We start from the raw sequence: 24676 nt of genomic DNA, 5'->3' as shown, positions 1-24676 counted from the left end.
TTAAATTATTTCTGCACATAACGTGACTGTGCGCACTTCAGACGTTGTGTTTTAGTTCAATCTAAAAACCTTATCCGTATGTCGACCCATAAAGAGCGAAGACATCTTCTTGACGAGCGAAACTTTTGTACACTGTGCGGTGAGTTTAAATACCGGATTAAGGACTTGTGCCCGTGTTACAAATGGACAGATGATTCACCAGAGATTTAAATCAGGTACGGCAGTGACTTTCGAGATGAAATAGAATTGTGGAAGCATCATAGTTCAACTTTTGCTTCATAAAAAAGGGTATGTTTCACTTTGCATCATAACAATGTTTGTACTTTAGTCGATATTCATGTGTACTTTAGTATTATTCGTATGAAGTTCAGTATTAATTTCTAATAAGCCACTTGTGCATGGAAAAATTGGTGTTTTTTAGGTAGTATTATATAAATGCCAGTATTTTAATCAATATTCATGGGTATTTTAGTAGTAGTCAGCTATAACCTTTGCATGTATTTTATATAAATCACGTGTAATTTAGTATTGTTTGTATTAAGTTCAGCATTAGTATATAATAAGACACTTGTGTATGGTAAAATTGGTGTTTTTTAAGGTAGTATTATATAAATGCCAGTATTTTATTCAATATTCATGTGTATTTTAGTAGTAGTCAGCTATAACGTTTGCATGTATTTTATATAAATCACGTGTAATTTAGTTTTGTTTGTAATAAGTTCAGTATTAGTTTCTAATAAGCCACTTGTGCAGGGCAAAATTGGTGTTTTTTAAGCTAGTATTATATAAATGCCAGTATTTTATTCAATAGTCATGTGTATTTTAGTAGTAGTCAGCTATAACTTTTGCATGTAGTTTATATGTATCACGTGTAATTTAGTATTGTTTGTAATAAATTCAGTATTAGTTTCTAATAAGCCACTTGTGCAGGGTAAAATTGGTGTTATTTAAGGTAGTATTATATAAATGCCAGTATTTTATTAAATATTCATGGGTATTTAGTAGTAGTCAGCTATAACCTTTGCATGTATTTTATATAAATCCCATGTAGTTTAGTATTATTATTCGTATAGAAAATCGGTATTAGTCTCTAATAAGCCACTTGTGCATGGTAAAATTGGTGTTTTTTAAGGTAGTATTATATTAGTGCCAGTATTTTAATCAATATTCATGTGTATTTTAGTAGTATTCGTATGAAAAAAACTGTAGTAATATTTCTATGAAAAATCTTTCTTGCTCATTAAATGTTCTAAACCTAATACAATTTCTGATTCTTCCGCCTATACAACTAGAATAACCTAGCATAAGCCAGTGTTTCAGGATCTATCATAGAATAACTTAGCATAAGCCTGTGGTTCAAGAACTAGTATAGTATAAACCTACCAGGATCTACCATAGAATAACCTAGCATAAGCCTATCTTTCACGATCTACCATAGAATAAACCTACCATAAGCTTATTACTTTAATTTCGGGTAACGCAACAAAAAATATCTTAAACATGTTGAGACTTGTCAGGATAATGCCTTCGGGGCAAACACCTGGAAGCAATTAAATGCTTCGTGGTAGGAAGAGTCGCCAACTATCAAAGCCATAAATCTGAAAATAGATTCCATTCATAACAATACAACTGATTCGACCATGCCCCTAAACCCATTAAGACACGTCTATATAGTAAAAATAAAAACGGATGGGGATAATTTCTTTTGTTCAAGTTCTGTCCCTTTTTATGGCCATCGACCCGTCTGCGCGTGGTTACGTATAAATAAAAAAAGCCGATGGAATGTCTTAACACGTTTGTGTGAGTCATAACTCAATCTAAATACAGATTCCATTGATAACAATACAACTAGTTTAGCCACGCCCCCTTTTATGGTCCTCAACCACCTGGCCAATAAAGGGCAATAAAAAAGAAAAGCACCAGTCAATATACCCTCAGGCTAATTATCAACCCCGCACTCAAGAAAATCACGCAATAAAGATCATTCAGCCCTCTGCTTTTAACCCGTAAAAACCTGTCGTAAGAATGTCCACCAAAGTCGGTGATCGAGATTACCGCGTGAACGCCCGTGTTAGACAAAGTAATGAATGTTATGCCGTTTTCGGGGAACTGGATACGTGCCAAGCCTACTCTTGACAAAGAAGGACGGAACATTTCTCACCATCTCGGAAAACGTTTTGAAGGAATTTATGGAGGAGTGGACGGAGATCTATTCAGCTATGGAAAATGGCGACTGGGGTAATTATCGTTACCTAAACTTGAAAATAAAAATAACCGTTATGGAGGGGGCTATAGTATTCGAGGATGGTAGCGTCTTCACTCTAACAAAGGCCGAAACAGGGAAACTGAACGATAAATTTAGTTTTATGAAATTTCACTTCAACCTTTTGAATGATCAAGCCGAAGTTATTAAATGCATGTACGAAGCTATTGCAAAACGCATGAATGATATATATCAGAATTTTTTTATAAATCGCGGTTATACGTCCTACAATGATTATGACTGTGTAAAAAATTACCTAACAGCGTGTATAGTTCCTTTGAGCATTTTCGAAGATTTTTGTAACTTACTTAGTGACAGAAACTTGACGCGTAAGCTACAATTTTATAATTTATTCAACATTTCCTTAAATAACGACGCGTTCATTCGCGAATTAATTAATTGGAATTGATTGTGTTCATTAAAAGTTTTTGACTAAAAACCCGATTCGTAATAATAATAAGCCTAGAATAACCTAGCATAAACCTATCTTGCAGGATCTGATATCAGTGGTGGGACTTTCGCAATTTCTTCCCACTTCCAATTTTCCCCTTCTTTGAGGCAGAGGGCGACACCGTCAATTCGGGCTTCACCTTCTCAGACGAGATTTCCAAAATTATCTACTTTACCTTCCCCGTTAAAGAGTTAGTATAAGAGATAAGAAGGGGGGTGAGTAACTAAGAGAGGCTGACGGTCTAGCTTGGGAAGTGATTTTCCCCCTTCTAACCTAGCATAAGCCTATCTTTCAGAATCTACCATAGCATAAGCCTACCAGGATATACCATAGCATAAGCCTACAATAGCATAAGCCTATCCCTACAGGTATCAGCCACGTGACCTCATCAAGAAAACACCGCCAGGTGGCGCAACAATTCAAATTTCCCGCCAACAACATCACGTGACGTCATCAATTTCCCCCTCTCCTTCCCCAACACCATCACGTGACGTCATCAATCCCCCCTAAAGGGTGAAGGTATAAACCCAAATATTTTACCCCCATATGCCTATCTTTCAGGATCTACCATAGGATAAGCCTACCAGGATCTACAATAGCATAAGTCTATCCCTACAGGTACCAGTCACGTGACGTCATCAAAAATTAGCCGTGACATCATCAAGAAAACCACCACCAGGTGTCGCAACAATTCAAATTTCCCGCCAAAACCATCACGTGACGTCATCAATTTCCCCCTCTCAATTCCCCCCATCTCCCCCACCCCAGGGATGGCTTTATAACCCGGGTTTTACCCCCCCTGAAAGGGGGGAAAGAAGGGGGGTAAAACCTGGGTTATAAGGCCGTCCTTACTCTCTTTTGGCCTTTCTGGGCTGCCGAACACCATATCTTTTACTTCCCTGGCTCGGACTTAAGGGCTTTTAGTTCATATTAGACAAGTCGACTCATCCGCGCATCACCGCCCCCAGAAGGCTGGATTTGGTGACACGTGCGATGGAGCCGACGAGAGCCCTACCACCACGACAAGGTTATGAACTTTGGTAGGGAGTAGATTAACGGGGACTAGCACGTCGGTTAACGAAATTAGAACAGAGATAGTTAGAGAATTAATTAATATTCCACATAGTCCTGAGTTAGGGGAGGAATTAGGTTCTCAAGGTCAAGTTAGAGAAGGATTTAAGGTAGTGGGTAAACGTAAACGTAGAAATATTGGAACTAATTTTAACACTCCAACCACCTCCCGAATCAATATAGGTAACGAGGGGGGAAATGTTGAACGTAATAACAACAATAATAAGGAAAAAATTAACAATTACAATAAGGAGAAACGTAATAATAACGATAACAGTAATAAGAATAATATGAACATAGGTAAAGGGAGTGTTAGAAGTAGCAACAAACGTAGGAAAACAGATACTAATAAAGATAAGAACAATGCGGGACCTAGATTTAGAACTAACTTTGTGCTAGAGGATTAAACTCTGATTGTATACCCCAAGATTGTAGCCAGTGTTCCTGCCCGTGAAGAGAATTCTGAGCCTTCTAAGGAAACTGTTGATAAAAGCTTAAGCTCTGAAAACATTATAAGGTTACTAAAGGAAAATATAGATCCAGTGAGCCTGGGTATAACCATTAAGCACCTCAGGGCTGGGAAGAATAATGCGGTTGTCATTCATCTCGATACGTTGAAGGATTTAGAAGTACTTAAAAATAGAATAGAAACGGATGAGAAAATTAACACTAAAGTTATAATTTATAGTTCAACTAAACTTAACCCAAAAATTATTATCAAGGACGTTAGCGTAGATGTATCAAAGGAGGCGTTGATTAACGCCATTATTGCACAGAGTAATGGTATTATAGATAGTAAATACTTAAAGTTTATTTTTAATTATGCTTCACGAAATCTAAAGATTAATTTCGTCCTCGAAACTGAACCAGACAAGTTCAAACACTTGATCGAGCTGGGGAAGATTAAACTAGGGTGGGAAATAGTAACGTTAAATGAATATACCAAAATTACTCGTTGTTATACGTGCTGTGGAATTGGTCACACGTCGAATAAATGTAAGAGCAAGGAACAGTATTGCACTACCTGCGGTGGACAGCATAAATTCGACGTGTGTAAAGCAGAAAAAAGCATTGTAGGAACTGCGAAAATAGTAACGCTACCGGTAACACTAAGTATCGATTGAGTCACGGGGCGCTCGATAGTCACTGTCCGAGTTATCTATTCGCGGTAAACTATAGGAAAGCGCGTATAAATTATGGTTAGCACTTTAGTGGTTTCAAATAAGGAGTTAGTTACTGATAAGGTAGTTCCTTCGCCCCAAAATTATAATCGACCGAAACGTCATTTTAATAATAATATTAACAATCCTTCACCAAGGCCTCTTGCCCTTGTACAAATTAACTTAAATAAAGCTAAGTCCGCAACTGCCCAATTACGACAGCAAATCTTAGAAAACAATATTGATATTGTATTTATTCAGGAACCGTATATGTTGGAGGGTAAATTATCGGGTATGTCCTATAAAACCATAGCATTTTATAATGTAGGAGACGCAAAAGCAGCGTTAGTATGCATAAATCCACTTATAGATATAGTACCTTTAAAAATAACTGAACTGTATGTAGTCGTTAATGTTAAATATCAGGGTCAAGACTATTTAATGATTTCGCTTTATGCCCCACCCTCCTGTGACATAAACCCTATACTTTTAGATCTCCAAACATACGTATCTCAAGTCAAAAACCCTAATATCATTATATGCGGGGATTTTAATGCTAAAAACAAGTTGGGAAAACCAAAATATTACCTCTCCGTGTCGAGAAGATTATATAAACTTAAGTATCCAATGAAAACGTCGACCTTTTTGCCCTCATCCTTTCCCGCGCTTTGCGCTTCCGCATTTCATCCTTACTCTCAACATTATCTTCCTCCATTTTACATACAAAAATCAAATATTCACAAAAAGAAGTGGCAAAAACCTGCTGGCTCTTTACAACCACTTAATTTGACTTAATATCCAATTTCCAACAACAATAATATGCCGGTAGTTTAATTGACAACCTACTAGCATCGAAATTCTCATTAAGAATGGCTCCCGCGGATAAAAAAGGCCAATTTTCAACTAGGTGGGCGTTATCTCATTAGATTTGAAAAATATCATTTGTCTTTTTTACCAATGCCTAACCGTTTGGATTTTTTTAAAGCAATCTTAGCATCAAAAAATAAATGTTTTATATTCTTATTAAGAATAAAACAAGAGGATAAAAAAGGTCTGTCCTCTCGTATTTTTTAAGCTTTTATCATGATTACTCTATACAACAGTAACAAGGAGTATAAACCCATTAGTGGAAGCAGTATTTTTTTTCGAAACAATTTCGCTTATGTTTATCCTCTCTAGACTTCGCTAAAAACGTATTACTCCTACGTAAAATATTAATAGACAGGCAAGGATTCATACCGTTAAAGAAGGAGCGCAATATTATCCATATTTTCATTTCATATACAGAGAAAAGAAATTATTATGTTTCTGAGAGGAGCTTCCCATTTTTGTTGTTGTTTTGAAAAATATATCGCAATGCACGGGCCTTGATAGATAAAGGAGGCAATGAATGAAATATATCACAATGCACGCGCCTTGAAAGATATAGGAGGCAATGATAATCTCTCTCTTTGCACGAGAGGTTTATCTTTAATAATTAAATAAATATAATTATTTTTAATTATTTTAATCTTCAATAATTAACATTAATAATAGTTAAATCGTTTAAAATAAAGTTATACCTATTATCATCTCAAACTTTGCTAATATTGACGTTTAAAGTGAAGGGTACCCCTCTTGCCCGCTTTCTTCAGATTTTGGGGTATATATACGATTCGTTTCCATTATAATAGTAAGGAAAAAGCGCAATTGCGAAAACCTTTGGTGGCGATCCCACCTTAGGGAGGCTAGACGTTTCTCGTAACCCTAGCTGATCGCCGCGTATATCCTAAAACCAAACGATGATAATGGAGTAGAAGCCAATGATACAGATTGGTGTCTATGTGGAATAGACGGAAGACCAGTGGATGGTGGTGTTAGAAGCCAATGATGCAGATTGGTGTTTATGTGGAGTAGACGGAAGACCAGTGGATGGTGGTGTTTAGGAGCCAGTATGTACAGACTGGTGTCCAAGTGGGATGGACAAAGACCAGCAGAAGATGGTGGTGATTAGAAGCCAGTATGTACAGACTGGTGTCCAAGTGGAATGGACGAAGACCAGAAGATGGTGGGGTGATTAGAAGCCAGTAAGTACAGACTGGTGTTCGTGTGGGATGGACAAAGACCAGAAGATGGTGGTGTGAGAACTCAAGTAGAGGAGCCATTTCCGTGACTGTGAAAGCAGTTCGGAAATGGCGAACACGTTTGCTCCGATACGCAAACTGCGAACGCGGTCACGTGGGTGTAACAACGGACAGACAGACACACAGACACACACACAGACAGACAGACACGGCCGTTACAGAACCTCTCCTGGACTACGTCACACGGAGAGGTAATATGCTTTGGGGTTCCCCACGCATGGATGAAAGAGGCGAAGCAGTTATAGATTTTATAAATATTGTTAGTATGCATGTCGCGAACGATAACGATTCCATAGCTACCTTTTCTTCAAGTAACGGAGAAAGTTGGATTGATTTAACGCTTATTTTGAATACGCTGTTAGGTTCTCTATATGGGTGGAAGGTTCTGGATGACATCAGTTGTAGTGATCACAGCTATATTTGCTTTAATTTGGGCGCCACTGGGGTGTCTCAGCAGTATAACTGCAGATTCTCAATTAAAAATGTAGATTGGTCGCTAGTTTCCGAAATTTTAAGATTGCAGATTCGAATAAAACTGAATTAGAAGAGACGGTAAATAATTATATGAATATAATAAACAAAATTTCTACGGAAAACCTAAAACAGTCAAAACCACTTACCCATAAAGGAGTCCCTTGGTGGACCCAAGAAATCGCAATCTATCGGAAAAAAGTCAGGGCATTGCGTAGACAGATGCAAAAGACCAGGAATTTAAACTTGCGCAACTTTCGGAAAGCTAGATATAATAGAGAACACGCTAGGTATAGAAAATTAATTAATAACTCCAAACAAAAGTCGTGGGAAGAGTTCTGCTCAAAGATCAATGAACAAAACCCTTTCGACACCCCGTATAAGATAGCTATGGGAAGAAATATTAACCCAATTAATTTACAAGCTGTGCATAGGGCAGACGGAACTCTAACCTCGTCCTTTAATGATACGATAGAGGTGCTCCTCGATAATTTTTTCCCGAGGGACGATGTAAGAGACGACAGTGCAAGCCATATTCAACTAAGGAATACACGGCATGATCTACCAGATACCAGGGATGACATTCCCTTTAGCCTACAAGAAATTAAGTATGTAATTAATGGTTTCGCGAGACGTAAAGCCCCCGGGTTGGATGGTATAACAATTGAAATATTTGAAAAGATTTATGATTCAGAGCCTGAGTTAGTTGTTAGCTTATTTAATGCATGTTTAAATCTCGGAGTGTTTCCACACTCTTGGATGATTGCTAAGTTAGTTTTACTTTCAAAGAAAGATAGGGATGGCACCGATCCTAAATCGTACCGTCCGATTTGTTTATTATCTACCATAGGAAAAGTTTATGATAAGTTATTAACTAATCGAATATACTATCATATGTTTAAGACAGGGCACTTGAATAATCGTCAGTTCGGTTTTCGGCATGGTGTGCCTACAACCGACGCAATAAAGAATATTCTAGATATAGTAGAAGATAGGCGCAGGAATGGCAATCACGTGGCTATTATATCCATTGATATTCAGGGAGCTTTTGACCACGTGTGGTGGCCCTCGGTCCTTTCTAGACTTAGAGTTATTAATTGCCCAAGGAATATATAGTGGGGTGGCGTAGCGGTTAGATAGTGGGGTGGCGTAGCGGTTAGCGCTTTCGCCTCGCAGCAAGAGGATCCCGGGTTCGATCCCGGACTGTGGCACCGGGTGAAAAATCTGGGACGAAATCCTTCTGCGTAGAGTTTGCAAGTTCTCTCCCCGCTTGTTAAAGGAGTTTTCCTCCGAGGTCTAACCCAGTTTCTCCTTTCCATAAAAACTTGCAGAGGTTGACGGTAATAGGGCGCTGTCGGTTAGCTGTGGCATAGGGGCTAGCCACCACCCCTCTATGCATTGTAAAGACGTTAGATAAGTGGCAATAAGTCGCAAGATGACTTGGTCCATTTAGCTAGCTGAACTTTTATATACTCCTCTTTTCTTAGCTACCTAAGTGAACGAAAAGTTGTCTTCAAAACGAACTCCACATATATTGAAAGGGAAGTTACCAGGGGTTGCCCCCAAGGATCATGTAGTGGCCCACTTCTGTGGAATTTGATTGCCGACACTGCTTTAGGGTTAAATTTAGGGGAAAATAGTTAAATTCAGGCATTTGCTGATGATATAGTCTGGGGTCCATCGAGGCGTCAGGAAACACAGTGCTGCTAGAAATATAGATATGGAGAAAACTCTAAAAACTTACCTTCTCAGAATCCAAAATGTGTGCGATGACGATAGCTCGCAAGTCTAGAATGGAACGAAAGCTCCTCATTAAAATTAATAATAGGAACGTTAGAAATGTCGATAAACTAACTTACTTGGGGGTAGTAATCGATGACAGACTGAACTTTCTACCACATGTTGCATATCTCAAGGGAAAGGTAGCAAATTTAACGGCAAAAATTGCAAGGATAGCTAAATCTACGTGGGGAATAAAGGGGCCGGCACTAAAAATTATTTATAAATCCTGTATTGAGAGATTTATCACTTACGCATCTGGTGCGTGGTGGCGGCCAAGTGAAAACTCGGCCTTAAAACGGTAACTGCAGTCGGTACAGAGAATTCCTCTTCTAAGAATTGTGTTAGGGTACAGAACGATTTCGAACGACGCTTCATGCGTCATGGCTGGCATTATGCCAATTGCTTATACAATATCAGAGGAGGCAGCGATATATAGGATTTTTCACTGTAAGGAAAAGGCGATAATTAGTAATAATTGATTTGAGTATACTTACCTGGAGGAGAAGATGGTTGCGTGGGACATCCATCCGGGGTCGCGTAACGTACTTACCTTTGATGAACGGGAACCAAATGGGGAAGTCCTGGAAATTTTCACCGACGGGTCGAAGTCTGAGTTAGGGGTAGGCGCGGCTTTCTGTGTTTTAGATGGGAAATCTGAAATAAAGAATGAAAAGATTAGAATAAGCGATTGGGCATCAGTTTTTGAGGCGGAGTTAACAGCAATGAATTTAGCACTTAGTTGGGTTGCGAGTACCGGGTTAGATAAACCCGTTAGTATATTTACGGACAGTAGGTCGACAGTACAAGCCATATCGGTAATTAAAAATACAAAGCTTAAAATAATACGAACAATAAGAGAACAAATTATAGCAATAAAAGCAAAGGGACAGAACATAAATATTTCATGGGTCAAATCGCATATCGGTATAAGGGGAAATGAAAGGGCAGATGCGCTTGCGAAAGAGTCAGTTAATATCCCCATTGTGCAATTAGAAACAGGCCACACACCTTTTGCCTAGGTCGTTGGCAGTTAGACTGGGACGTTTCAACGACAGGAAGGAATACGTATTATTTCAGGAATAAAGTTAGTGACATTTCTATGGTGCCAGATCACTTCTTAAGTCAGGTTATGAGTGGGCATGGTCAATTTGCAAAATATTTACATAGGTTTGGTTTTCGAGAGGACGATTCTTGCTTCTGCGGATACGCAGGGGCTGATGCCCTGCATTACCTTTTCGACTGCCCACAATGTGCAGGACTGTTTATTGACAGACCGACTAGACTAAATAATGAGATCCTAGAAAATGAAAGTATTAAGCTTGAAATAAGATCACTTATGCACCTTCTCATAGAATATTATTCAGTTAATACCCAAACGGTTCGACCCAGAGTCAAGCTAGAAGGGTTTTTCCCTTCCCTCATCTGTGGTTCTCCTAGCAGGGACCATGATGAGCCTAGCATGTCCCCGTTATGTGAAAACGACATGGGGGAGTAACAAATGTAGAATCTGAATGTCCCTTTTACAGCCAGCTTGGCAAAAACAGCGGGGAAAGAAGACCCTGTTGAGCTTGACTCTAGTCTGACTCTGTGAAGAGACATGAGAGGTGTAGCATAAAAGGGAGGTCGCTTGCGGCCTCCGGTGAAATACCACTACTTTTATCGTTTCTTTACTTACTCGGTGAAGCGGAAAGCGAACCGCAAGGTTCACCTTTCTAGCACTAAGCGCCGGGCTCTCGTGGCTCGGCACGATCCGCTCCGAGGACAGTGTCAGGCGGGGAGTTTGACTGGGGCGGTACATCTGTCAAAAGGGAACGCAGGTGTCCTAAGGCGAGCTCAGCGAGGACAGAAACCTCGCGTAGAGCAAAAGGGCAAATGCTGGCTTGATAATGATTTTCAGTATGAATACGGACCGCGAAAGTGGGGCCTATCGATCCTTTTGACTTTAAGAGTTTTAAGCAAGAGGTGTCAGAAAAGTTACCACAGGAATAACTGGCTTGTGGCGGCCAAGCGTTCATAGCGACGTCGCTTTTTGATCCTTCGATGTCGGCTCTTCCTATCATTGCGAAGCAGAATTCGCCAAGCGTTGGATTGTTCACCCACTAATAGGGAACGTGAGCTGGGTTTAGACCGTCGTGAGACAGGTTAGTAGATAGAAAGTACCGACTTTGGCCCACTGGCGTCAGACAGTGCCAGATGGCACCAGTAAATATGGCGTCGGTGAATCAAACAACCGAATTTGGCTCACTGGCGTCAGTGTGCCAAATCTGGCATCTGGCACCAGTAAATATGGCGTCAATGAATCAAACATGGCGTCCACAGCATTTTTCTTCTTATGGTGCCAGCGAATCAAACATTTTTCTCACAATCCTACTGTGACGTCAATGACATGTCCTCCAATGTCGTCAGCGAATCAGACGCACCCTGAAAATGTTAGGCCTATGTGTCATATTACCTTTCGGATATATTGGTTCAAACGTATATGACGGTAGAACCGATATCGTAACTAACACTGTATTTAAGTTCAAATGTATACAACTCTAAACATTCTTGTAATACATTGAATTTAAATAATAAATATTCAAATTTAATACTTTTTCATTAACCTTAATATAAGCATATTTCAAATTTAATACTATTTATATTCAAATTTAATACTATTTCAACTTAATACTTCTAAATATAAACTTTAGAAATTATTTCAACTTAAACCATTTTCTCTTTATTGATAAGCCTATTTCAAGGATGGGAAATGTAAATAAAGAGGTCGGTGAACGGGAATAGAGAAACTAGGATGGTAAATAAACGGCCCTTGTCAATAATTAGAAATCATGATAAGCGCTTGTATGAAACTCTGGCACCGAGTGTCAACATGGTGTGATAGTTCGGATTGCAATGTTTGTTTATGCTACGAAACGTGTAAATAAACAAACTAGATTGAAACTTGGCGCGAATTTCAAAACATGACACGGTTTTCGAAACATGGCGCAGCTCTCATCGTGAAGTCAATGGGAAAACCCATATGTTAGTTCGGGCAAAGATTAAATGGACGACGCCAATAGTACAAAAGCCCGACACGTGTCCAAACTCAGTCACTTCTGTTCCTGACTTCAGACGAGTTACAGCCTGCTCCTTAGTTGCTTTATAGTATTTTTCAATACTTGGTAACATTTGCTGTTGCAAGTTATTTTGCAGAGGGTAAGAAAAAGTTTACGGGCTAGTACCGAAATTACTTGTGATTTTTACAAGTAATTGCGATTTTTTTACAAGTAATTGCGATTTTTTTACAAGTAATTGCGATTTTTTTACAAGTACTTGAGGTTTTTGAGAATGTTTAAGTGTAATATTTGTGAGTGTTCCTACCAAGGGAGCAGAGAACTTTTGAGACATAAAAGGGAGAAACACGAGGGTGTTAAATATCCATGCTCGCAATGTCCGGCCGTTTATACCAGACTTGCGAATTTAACGTTACACGCGGCTGCCCGACACTCTAACTTTAAGGTTCCACACCCCGTCATGAACAATGCGGGTCCATCAACCTCTACCTTTGTTCCTCCTGTTATCCCATTCTCGGGTCCCTCAACCGCCACCTTTATCCCTCCTGGGACGCAGAGGCCGAAACGGTCCACGTCCGACCCATTCATTCCTGAGACGAAGCGGCCGAAACGGTCCACGTCCAACCCTATTCCTTCCCTAGATGAACTGTTCGACGATGAGAATCGTGCCCTGAACGCGTTCATGAACCGAGAGGAGGGTACCATCAATGGATCTCTACTAGGAACTCCTCCACCCGAAGTTTGCGAAAATCTGGATGAGCTGTCCGACGATGGAAATCTTGCCCTGAACGAGTTCATGGACCAGGAGGATGACTTCCCAGCCCTTTCCAGCCAGGAGAAGTAGATTTATTACTATTAACCGAGGGTGAGAAGAAGCATTTCTGCTTAATCCGAAACATGAGTCGACTTCTAGCGAAGGCGTTCACCGCAAACGAACACACGAACCATTATTGTCGTTATTGCCTCCATCGATTCTCCGGTGTAAACTCAGAGGAAAACTACAAGGACCACATCAAGGAGTGCAGTATACACGGTCCCCAGAAGATCGAGATGCCAGTGAAGGAGCCTATTATGGAATTCAAAAACGTCGCATGGCAACAGAAGGTAAACTAAAACTTTTTTTTATTTATCAGGGTATTTTGAATAGCGCGCCAAAATAGTTTACTGAGTCTAACGTCAGACGGCGCCCATAGCAAGATAAATAAAGCAGACGATAAGATGCATGGGAGAGAGAGATCACGTTTTGTTTACATATTATCGAATATAGTTTTATTTGTATTTTTTCACAGGTTAAATACGTCGTCTATGCCAATTTCGAGTCTATTCTCCGTAAAGTTCACCGATGTGATCCCGATGCCGACCTCTCTTCAACCACGAAAACTTCGCAGCATATCTCCTGTGGGTTTAGTTATGTCATTGTTAGTCACGACGGTACAGTCTCTAAACCAGTTACTTATCGAGGGATAGATGCCACGGAAAAGTTTTTAGAAAACATTTTGCGTGAAGACGCAATTATTCAGCGTAAGATTAAAGATTACGCACCCATGAATCTATCAAACTTAGAAAAGGCGCAATTCGCCTCGGCCCAATGCTGTTACTTATGTAACAAGCCTTTCACTGTTAATGACTGTAAAGTTCGTGACCACGACCACACTAACGGAACCGACAGGGGAGCTGCTCATAATTCGTGTAACCTGAAACTGAAGACCCGGAATTTCGTTCCGGTCTTCATGCATAACATATCTTGTTACGATGCTCATCTTATTATGGACAAAATTGGATTGGTCAAAGATCACAAGATTACGTGTATCCCCACGAATTCCGAAACGTACATTTCGTTTTCTCTGGGTAATTTACGATTCTTAGACTCAATAAGGTTCATGCCGGCATCGCTAGAGACACTCGTATCGAATTTGGCTCGAGGAGGAGCCGATGAGTTCAAGTGTTTAAACTCCGCCTTCAGCGCTGACGAAGTACCGCATCTGCTGAGGAAGCAGGTTTACCCCTATGACTACTTCGACTGCGAGACTAAATTCGACGAGACCGAGTTGCCATCCAAGGATGCCTTCTTCAATTCCTTAACTGACGAAGAGGTTAGTGAGGAAGATTATTCTCAAGCTCAAAAGGTTTGGGAAAAATTCCAACTCACTAACCTCGGTGAGTACCATGATTTATACGTTAAGACCGACGTTCTGCTCCTAGCGGATGTTTTTGAAAGTTTCAGGGCTATGTGTCTAGAATATCACAAGTTGGATTGCGCGCATGCATATACAGGTCCTGGTTTCGCTTGGCAAAGCGCCCTTCACATGACCCAAGTGAAATTGGAACTACTCCAGTAGCCAGATATGCATCTCTTTATTGAGAAGGGTATAAGAGGGGGTGTTTCTTTAATTACGCATAGACTAGCCATAGCCAATAATAAGGATCTCCCCGAAACATTCAACCCAGCAGAGCGTAGCTCTTACATTACCTACCTAGACTGTAATAACCTTTACGGCACCGTAATGTGTCACCACCTACCGATGAGAGGATTTCGATGGATTCAACCATGTCAAGATTTCACTCGTGAAATTATCTTGAATCACCCAGACGATGATCCCCAGGGTTTTATCCTGGAGGTGGATCTTGAGTACCCGGAAAGTTTGCACGAAGAACATAACTGTCTACCCTTAGCACCCGAACGTAGAGTTATTAACGCGGATGAGCTTTCACCGTATTCGATTGAACAGTTAAACAAACTGAAAATTAACGTACAGGATAGCCTTCCAAAGTTAGTTCCCATGCTCTACAATAGGGAGAAATATGTTCTCCACTACTGGAACCTCAAGTTTTACATCGCTAAGGGGATGAAATTGGGGAAAATCCATCAAATACTCACATTCGAGCAGGATGCGTGGTTAAAACCATTTATCGAGTTCAACACGGAGAAGAGGAAGCAGGCAGTGAACGACTTTGAGAAAGATTTTTGCAAGTTGGCCAACAATAGGTACGCATCTACGCTACGCAAACTTATTATTTCACACGTAAATTAATCAAAATTTTTATCTATTAACAGTGTTTTCGGGAAGACGATGGAAAACCTACGCAACACGATCAACTTTGATCTTGTCCAGACCCGGGAGATGGCAATCAAGAAGGCCAGTTCGCCGACATTCCAGAGGTTCACTATCTTTAGGAACGAGCTGGTCGGGATCCATCGTCTGAAGAAATCCCTCAAGTTGGACCGACCCATTTACACCGGTTTCGCTATCTTGGACCTCTCAAAGTTGGTCATGTACGACTTCCATTACAACACTATGAAGGCAAAATATGGCGACGACCTCAAACTTCTTTTTACCGACACGGGTATGATTTTTAAAAACGTTTACTAGATTTAAATCCTTTTTTCTACTTTCAATTTTAAAAAACTAATTAAAAGTTTTTACGTATAATTGCAGACAGCCTGACCTATCAGATTTTCACCGACGATTTGCCCCGGGACTTTGCCCAGAAGAAGGAGATGTTCGACGTTTCCGCCTACCCCTAGGAACATCCTCTCTTCAGCGAGGAAAATAAGAAGGCCCTCGGAAAGTCCAAGGACGACCTCAACAGCGTCCAGATTCAAGAGTTCTGCGGCTTGCGGCCGAAAATGTACAGCATCTTGTCAGCAAAAGGTGAAAAGAAGACGGCGAAGGGAATCTGTCGTTGCGTCGTCAAAAAGAAGATACGTCACGCCCAATACAAGGAATGCCTGCTTCAACGTAAACTCACCACTGAGGAGATGAAGAGGATAGTCAGTGTTAAACACGAACTATTTTCCATCACTCAGAAGAAACTCGCTCTTAACCCTTGCGATGATAAGAGATTCATCATCGATGGTGTGTCTACATACGCGCATGGTCATTTTAAAATTAAGAAATAAAATTTCAAATGTATAATTACTTTCTGTAACCCTATCCCCTCCCATACCCTCCTGGGGCGAAGTGGCCGAACCGGTCCACGTCCAATTCCCCTCCCATACCCTTTTGGTGCGAAGTGGCCGATTCGGTCCACGCCCAACCCTTTTCCTTTAAAATTTCATAGTTTAATGTATAGTTTATAAGTTTAATTTAATGTATATATATTTTAGGATTCAAAAGTATAATTGTATAGTTTTAAGTTGTTTTTTCTCGAATGAGTTTTACTCCGTGACACTACGGTTTCTCATTCAAAATATTTTTTTTAAATACAAATTTCCTCCCTCTTATTTCATACAACTTGGGCAAACATTTTTTTTTCAGGTTAAGGTGTAGCGCGGGGGTCCAGCCGAGTGCGCGAATTTAAATTTTCCCGCGTGTGCGCGTGTAGGAATAAGTTCGCGCGCGATTTAAAGGTAAGAATACAATTTAATTAAAGAAACTTTATTTATAGGATTTTCAACGGCGCCCATGTTGGGGTAACAGGGGGAGGGGATGGGTTGGACGTGGACCGTTTCGGCCTTTTCGTCCCAGGAAGGGATGGGGAAATAGGGTCTGACGGGGACCGTTTCGGATCCTTCACCTCGGGAGGGGAAGGAGATGGAGTAGGTGAGTAGTATAGGGCTACACTTCGTACCTCCGTAGGTGTAGAATGTAGGTGTAGAGTGTAGGTGTAGAATGTCAAGGTCACAGTGTCAATGCCCTCTCGCCACGCCCCCTTGGGAAAATCGCGGGCGCCCCCTGGAAAGCTCGCGGGCGCCCCCTGGAAAGCTCGCGCGCGCCCCCTGGCGAAAGCGCGCCCCCTCGCGGGAAAACCCGCGCGCCACCTGGCGGGGCGCGCCCCCTCGCGGGAAAACTTGTGCGCCCCCTCGCGGGAAAACTCGCGCGCCCCCTCGCGGGAAAACACTGCGCGGGAATCTGGCAGTCCTGTCTACAACTGTATCTATGACGTCATTGGCGGGAAAATCTACAACTGTATCTATGACGTCATTGGCGGGAAAATACCGTGCGTCGCCTATTGGAAAACTAATCTCTTCTACAACTGTATCTGTGACGTCATTTGAAGAATTGTATTTGTGACGTCATTGATAAGAGACGAGAATGGATAGCTTTAAACGTACATTACCAAGGGTTAATGATAGGTCTCTGCTGGAAGTTGCGCAATCCATTGTAATTTTTAGTTTGACTCAAAATTTCAACCTTTTTTCAAGGAGTTTATTTTGATTAAGGTATTGTTTTAATGGTAATTAAAAGGTACACGTAAAAGCGTAATTAATATATAAGAAAATCATCTTAGACGTAATAGTAGAAAGCGTAATTAACCTCTGAAAATCAAAGTGTTACTGGTGTGTTAGCGTCTATTTGTAAGCCTTGGTTAAATTCTGCCTATAATAGTCCAACAATTGTAACGTCATTCGAAGAGTTGTTGTATCGCGTAACGTATATTAAGGGGTGGCGGTAAAGTTTTATCATTGCTAAATGAAAATGTGTCAGGTTCATAACGATACAGTAGAGGTTTTGGTCGGTAATGGCTTACTGGAAAAGGACTGATACGGGTGTAGAGTTATACTTACAAAAGGAACAAAGATTTGACAGCTCAAACGGAATCAAATACCAGTACTTAGTTTCAAAATACAATCACAGAAAAGTAAGCGTGTGTAAATACTCTCCTTTCAAATCATTCGTATTCAAAACAATTCACATCTAATTTTTCTATTAGTATCGTACTAAAGCCAACGTTAGAGGCAGAGGCTACCCCGTTTACAGGCCAACACCAAACGCAAGGACTCGTCCTAACGTGTCTAAACCTAACCTACCTCCAAGTTATAACGTTATTACGTAAGGTGGCGAGAAGAAATTCCACCACAGAATTTGTATTAGTCTTAGACGTCGATATGATGCCCAACTATAACCTTCACGGAATGTTCCTGGAGTATGCCTGAGAAAATAGGCTCTTTCTCGAATCTCGAAAAGATGATAAAACTGTTTACGTTGTACCCGCATTCGAAATGAAAGAAATAGCCCAAATACCCAAGGAAAAAAACCGACAACGTTTGGAAATGATGGGCGCCCACCTCTTTTACATCGAGCTTTGTTGGAAATGTCAGAAACATATTGACTACGAAGCCTGGTATAGAGAACCAATGACTAATAAGTTAGCTGTCATTTTTGAAGTCTTGTGGAGAGATCCTTGGGAACCTTCTTCTTCAGCAGAAATTCAGCGCCTTATCATGATGAAAGGTTTAGACAATATGACTTTAATTTAAAAGTCAAGTAAGACCAAGATACCACCGTGTGTAGAAAGAAGAAACCATCGATAACTAACCCAGTGATTGATATCTTTGTAGGTTTGCGAATTACACGTTGTAGGATACTAATTTTCAGTTTTAAATAACGCTTTTTGTCATCCATAATGGCCTGAAAATGGCCAACTCATTCCATAAAGAAAAGGATACCGATCAAGAAAAGAACCGTATCTTATTTCGACAGTTCAAAACTGAACTAAAGGAAAAATATCCAGACTCCTCCAGGAGGTGCTACTGATCTCGAAGCTTCCATTTACATGAAAAAAAAGAAGTAATTTATCAGGTTAGTTTTAAAGAGTAAGTAAAAAGAAAATCAAATCTACCTTCCATTGTGTATAAAAACACTGGTCCCGGAAGCTTTAAAACAGATTTTGGCTGTTATGAAAAAACTGTCTCCATTGAGGAACTCTATTTAGATAATATAGGAGTTAAATGGTGTATATTCGTACAAGTTATTCTTATAATGACGTTATTTAATGTAAAGATTTGTATTTTAAAATAGGGATTTTGCTCATAAACTTGCATTGGTTTTGATAAGTAATCCAAATGTACCTTTTCATACTTTGGACCTATCAAATAACCTAAAAGAAGATAAAGGTAATATATTTACTAACGAAAAAGAAATATCAAAGACAAATAAATAACAACAATAGCTCTTCATTGTATTTCTTAATGAAATATCTCTTGTCAATTAATTGTAAAGAAAAACAGAAAATAAATGTTACCAATAAACATTGTGGTGAGCTTTTTATGAGGATATTATTTCTGCATTTTTCATAATAGCGCTGAACTGCCTAACTGTACGAGGTTGAATTCAGGGTTCGTACAAACCTGGGAAACTGGGAAAACTAAGGCAAATAAATAACTTTCAAAAATTCAGTGTTTTTTCTTCTTGGCGGTCTAGTGTAAACATGTTTTACTGTGCTTTGGTGTGTTTTATTGTAGTTTTGTTGTGATATAGTGTAGTTTTAGAGTGTTTTATTGTACTTTTATTGTGTTTTATTGTAGTTTTATTGTACCTTAGTGTATTTTATTGTGTTTTACTGTGTTTTATTGTACTTTTAGTGTATTTTATTGTGTTTTACTGTATTTTATTGTAGTTTTATTGTACTTTTAGTGTATTTTATTGTGTTTTATTGTACCTTAGTGTATTTAATTATGGTATAGTGTAGTTTTAGAGTGTTTTATTGTACTTTTATTGTACTTTTAGTGTGTTTTACTGTGTTTTGGTTTGGTTTTATTGCGTTTTACTGTGTTTTGGTGTGTTTTTATTGTAGGTTTAGTGTATTTCAGTGTATTTTGTTGTAATTTAAGTTATTTGTCATAAATTCACAAAGTTTCTGTAAGACTCAATATCATATTGATCATAATAATACGTGGAACAAAGTATTTAGTTTATTATTAGTTTATTTAGTTTATTATTATTATTAGTCTATTATTATTATTATTAGTTTATTATTAGTTTATTTAGTTTATTATTATTAATAGTTTATTTAGTTTATTATTATTAATAGTTTATTTAGTTTATTATTATTAGTTTATTATTATTAGTTTATTTAGTTTATTATTATTAGTTTATTATTATTATCTTATTTAGTTTATTATTATTAGTTTATTTAGTTTATTATTATTATTTATATATATTGTGCATTTATAACATTAAAGTAAAACGAAATAAATTTCCTTACCTACATCCCCAATATAACTCCAAAATTATTATGATATTTTTCGTTTGAATCAACTAACCATTCCACGAACATCTGTCGCGACAAAACGGAAACTGTAGGTGTACCATTTTTGAACGCTTTTCTCCCAATACCAGTTCAGTATAAATCTCTTCAACTAGAAAGTGTATTTTATTGTACTTTTAGTGTATTTTATTATGGTATAGTGTACTTTTAGTGTATTTTATTATGGTATAGTGTACTTTTACTGTGTTTTATTGTACTTTTAGTGTATTTTATTGTGTTTTACTGTATTTTATTGTAGTTTTATTGTACTTTTAGTGTATTTTATTGTGTTTTACTGTGTTTTATTATAGTTTTATTGTACCTTTGTGTAGTTTTATAGTGTTTTATTTTACTTTTAGTGTATTTTATTGTGTTTTACTGTATTTTATTGTAGTTTTATTGTACTTTTAGTGTATTTTATTGTGTTTTACTGTGTTTTATTGTAGTTTTATTGTACCTTAGTGTATTTTATTGTACTTTTAGTGTATTTTATTATGGTATAGTGTATTTTATTGTGTTTTACTGTATTTTATTGTAGTTTTATTGTAATTTTAGTGTATTCTATTGTGTTTTACTGTGTTTTATTGTAGTTTTATTGTACATTAGTGTATTTTATTGTACTTTTAGTGTATTTTATTATGGTATAGTGTACTTTTAGTGTATTTTATTGTGTTTTACTGTATTTTATTGTAGTTTTATTGTAATTTTAGTGTATTCTATTGTGTTTTACTGTGTTTTATTGTACATTAGTGTATTTTATTGTACTTTTAGTGTATTTTATTATGGTATAGTGTACTTTTAGTGTGTTTTATTGTACTTTTAGTGTATTTTATTGTACTTTTAGTGTATTTTATTATGCTATAGTGTACTTTTAGAGTGTTTTATTGTACTTTTAGTGTATTTTATTGTGTTTTACTGTAGTTTTATTGTACCTTAGTGTAGTTTTAGGTTTTCGTGACACCTTAAGCAATATGGTTTTTTTGTTGGGGCATGCAAATCTAATTTAAAATAGTCTTTTACAACGTGATTACCGTGACACCAATCGGGAATATTGTGCGGTAATTGTGAGGGGCGCGTCATAACATAATTGTACTGTAGAAATGAAAGTTTATAATGTGCTTTAACTCGAAAACCTCTTGTGCCGAAAGATAGTTTAAAATGTTTGAATCGAGACACTCACCGGTTGTAGCGAGTGATTCTTCCAGTTCAGTAGCGATATGACTGGGTAAACAACCCGAATAAAGATCATGCCGAGAAGCGAGTTCATACTCGTATAGTATATTAAAAGTTTCGCGCGACGCTACTTTACCCAAGGTATACCCAAGGTATACACAAGGTATACAGAGAAGGTATGTTCGATAAAGACATGACTAACAGTTGTTTTTATAAAGCAAAGGCAAGGTTGGTTGATGTCAAAGATAATTTGAAATATACGTATAACGAATAGGTTGGTTCTCTATACCTCAAGGTGAATAATATAGCGCCTATACCGTGTTATATTTTGCTCCTTTATAACTAACAGTTTTTGGTTATAGACTTCGTTCCATAAAATGCTATTAAGCTAGCTAGGATCCGAGGCTTCGTTGTACCTCAAGGTGAATAACATAGCGCCTATACCGTGTTATATTTTGCTTCTTTATAACTAACAGTTGTTGGTTATAGACTTCGTTCCATAAAATACTATTAAGCTAGCTAGGATCCGAGGCTTCGTTGTACCTCAAGGTGAATAATATAGCGCCTATACCGTGATAAAAATATATTTTTATCACGGATAACCTTGACGTCATACGTATATTTCAAATTATCTTTGACATCAACCAACCTTGCCTTTGCTTTATAAAAACAACTGTTAGTCATGTCTTTATCGAACATACCTTCTCTTTATACCTTGGGTATACATTGGCTAAAGTAGCGTCGCGCGAAACTTTTAATATACTATACGAGTATGAACTCGCTTCTCGGCATGATCTTTATTCGGGTTGTTTACCCAGTCATATCGCTACTGAACTGGAAGAATCACTCGCTACAACCGGTAAGTGTCTCGATTCAAACATTTTAAACTATCTTTCGGCACAAGAGGTTTTCGAGTTAAAGCACATTATAAACTTTCATTTCTACAGTACAATTATGTTATGACGCGCCCCTCACAATTACCGCACAATATTCCCGATTGGTGTCACGGTAATCACGTTGTAAAAGAGTATTTTAAATTAGATTTGCATGCCCCAACAAAAAACCATATTTCTTAAGGTGTCACGAAAACCTAAAACTACACTAAGGTACAATAAAACTACAGTAAAACACAGTAAAACACAATAAGATACACTAAAAGTACAATAAAACACTCTAAAAGTACACTATACCATAATAAAATACACTAAAAGTACAATAAAATACACTAAGGTACAATAAAACTACAATAAAACACAGTAAAATACAATAAAATACACTAAAAGTACAATAAAACACTCTAAAACTACACTATACCATAATAAAATACACTAAAAGTACAATAAAATACATTAAGGTACAATAAAACTACAATAAAACACAGTAAAACACAATAGAATACACTAAAATTACAATAAAACTACAATAAAGCACAGTAAAACACAATAAAAGTACAATAAAACACACTAAAAGTACACTATACCATAATAAAATACACTAAAAGTACAATAAAATACACTAATGTACAATAAAACTACAATAAAACACAGTAAAACACAATAGAATACACTAAAATTACAATAAAACTACAATAAAGCACAGTAAAACACAATAAAATACACTAAAAGTACAATAAAACACACTAAAAGTACACTATACCATAATAAAATAACTAAAAGTACAATAAAATACACTAATGTACAATGAAACTACAATAAAACACAGTAAAACACAATAGAATACACCAAAATTACAATAAAACTACAATAAAATACAGTAAAACACAATAAAATACACTATACCATAATAAAATACACTAAAAGTACAATAAAATACACTAAGGTACAATAAAACTACAATAAAATACAGTAAAACACAATAAAATACACTATACCATAATAAAATACACTATACCATAATAAAATACACTAAAAGTACAATAAAATACACTAAGGTACAATAAAACTACAATAAAACTACAATAAAACACAGTAAAACACAACAAAATACACTAAAAGTACAATAAAACTACAATAAAATACAGTAAAACACAATAAAATACACTAAAAGTAAAAAAAAACACTATAAAACTACACAAAGGTACAATAAAACTATAATAAAACACAGTAAAACACAATAAAATACACTAAAATTACAATAAAACTACAATAAAACACAGTAAAACACAATAAAATACACTAAAAGTACAATAAAACTACAATAAAATACAGTAAAACACAATAAAATACACTAAAAGTACAATAAAACACACTAAAAGTACACTATACCATAATAAAATACACTAAAAGTACACTATACCATAATGAAATACACTTAAAGTACAATAAAATACACTTTCTAGTTGAAGAGATTTATACTGAACTGGTATTGGGAGAAAAGCGTTCAAAAATGGTACACCTACTGTTTCCGTTTCGTCGTGACAGATGTTCGTGGAATGGTTAGTTGATTCAAACGAAAAATATCATAATAATTTTGGAGTGATATTTGGGATGTAGGTAAGGAAATTTATTTCGTTTTACTTTAATGTTATAAATGCACAATATATATAAATAATAATAATAAACTAAATAAACTAATAATAATAACAAACTAAATAAACTAATAATAATAAACTAAATAAACTAATAATAATAATAAACTAAATAAACTAATAATAAACTAAATAAACTAATAATAAACTAAATACTTTGTTCCACGTATTATTATGATCAATATGATATTGAGTCTTACAGAAACTTTGTGAATTTATGACAAATAACTTAAATTACAACAAAATACACTGAAATACACTAAAACTACAATAAAAACACACCAAAACACAGTAAAACGCAATAAAACCAAACCAAAACACAGTAAAACACACTAAAAGTTCAATAAAAGTACAATAAAACACTCTAAAACTACACTATACCATAATAAAATACACTAAGGTACAATAAAACACAATAAAATACACTAAAAGTACAATAAAACTACAATAAAATACACTAAAAGTACAATAAAATACAGTAAAACACAATAAAATACACTAAAAGTACAATAAAACTACAATAAAACACAGTAAAACACAATAAAATACACTAAGGTAAAATAAAACTACAATAAAACACAATAAAAGTACAATAAAACACTCTAAAACT

The 24676-nt window shown here is 37.1% G+C and overlaps 2 protein-coding genes and 1 pseudogene across 2 annotated transcripts in view; 2 read left to right on the top strand and 1 right to left on the bottom strand.

Annotated features, from left to right (window-relative positions):
• Window positions 1-18197, bottom strand: part of LOC149686170 (beta-1,4-glucuronyltransferase 1-like) — a 40702-nt gene extending 22505 nt beyond the window's left edge. Inside the window, exon 1 of the mRNA XM_089871155.1 lies at window positions 18118-18197. The gene's annotated coding sequence lies outside the window, so the exon portion shown is untranslated. The remainder of the gene's footprint in view (window positions 1-18117) is intronic.
• Window positions 10874-11469, top strand: LOC149686172 (large subunit ribosomal RNA; annotated as a pseudogene; the record flags this gene model as incomplete).
• Window positions 13272-15578, top strand: LOC149686171 (uncharacterized). Its single transcript, XM_089871097.1, has 4 exons — window positions 13272-13478; window positions 13664-14709; window positions 14776-15360; window positions 15443-15578. The coding sequence occupies exons 1-4, from the start codon at window positions 13272-13274 to the stop codon at window positions 15576-15578; spliced, it is 1974 nt and encodes a 657-aa protein (XP_089727223.1).
• Window positions 18198-24676: the final 6479 nt, after the last annotated feature.

This window comes from Phalangium opilio, unplaced genomic scaffold, assembly GCF_054372755.1.
Source record: "Phalangium opilio isolate 3A_F unplaced genomic scaffold, DU_Popi_V2 ptg000032l_1, whole genome shotgun sequence".
NCBI lineage: Eukaryota > Metazoa > Arthropoda > Arachnida > Opiliones > Phalangiidae > Phalangium > Phalangium opilio.
This window is presented reverse-complemented; position numbering and strand designations above follow the sequence as displayed.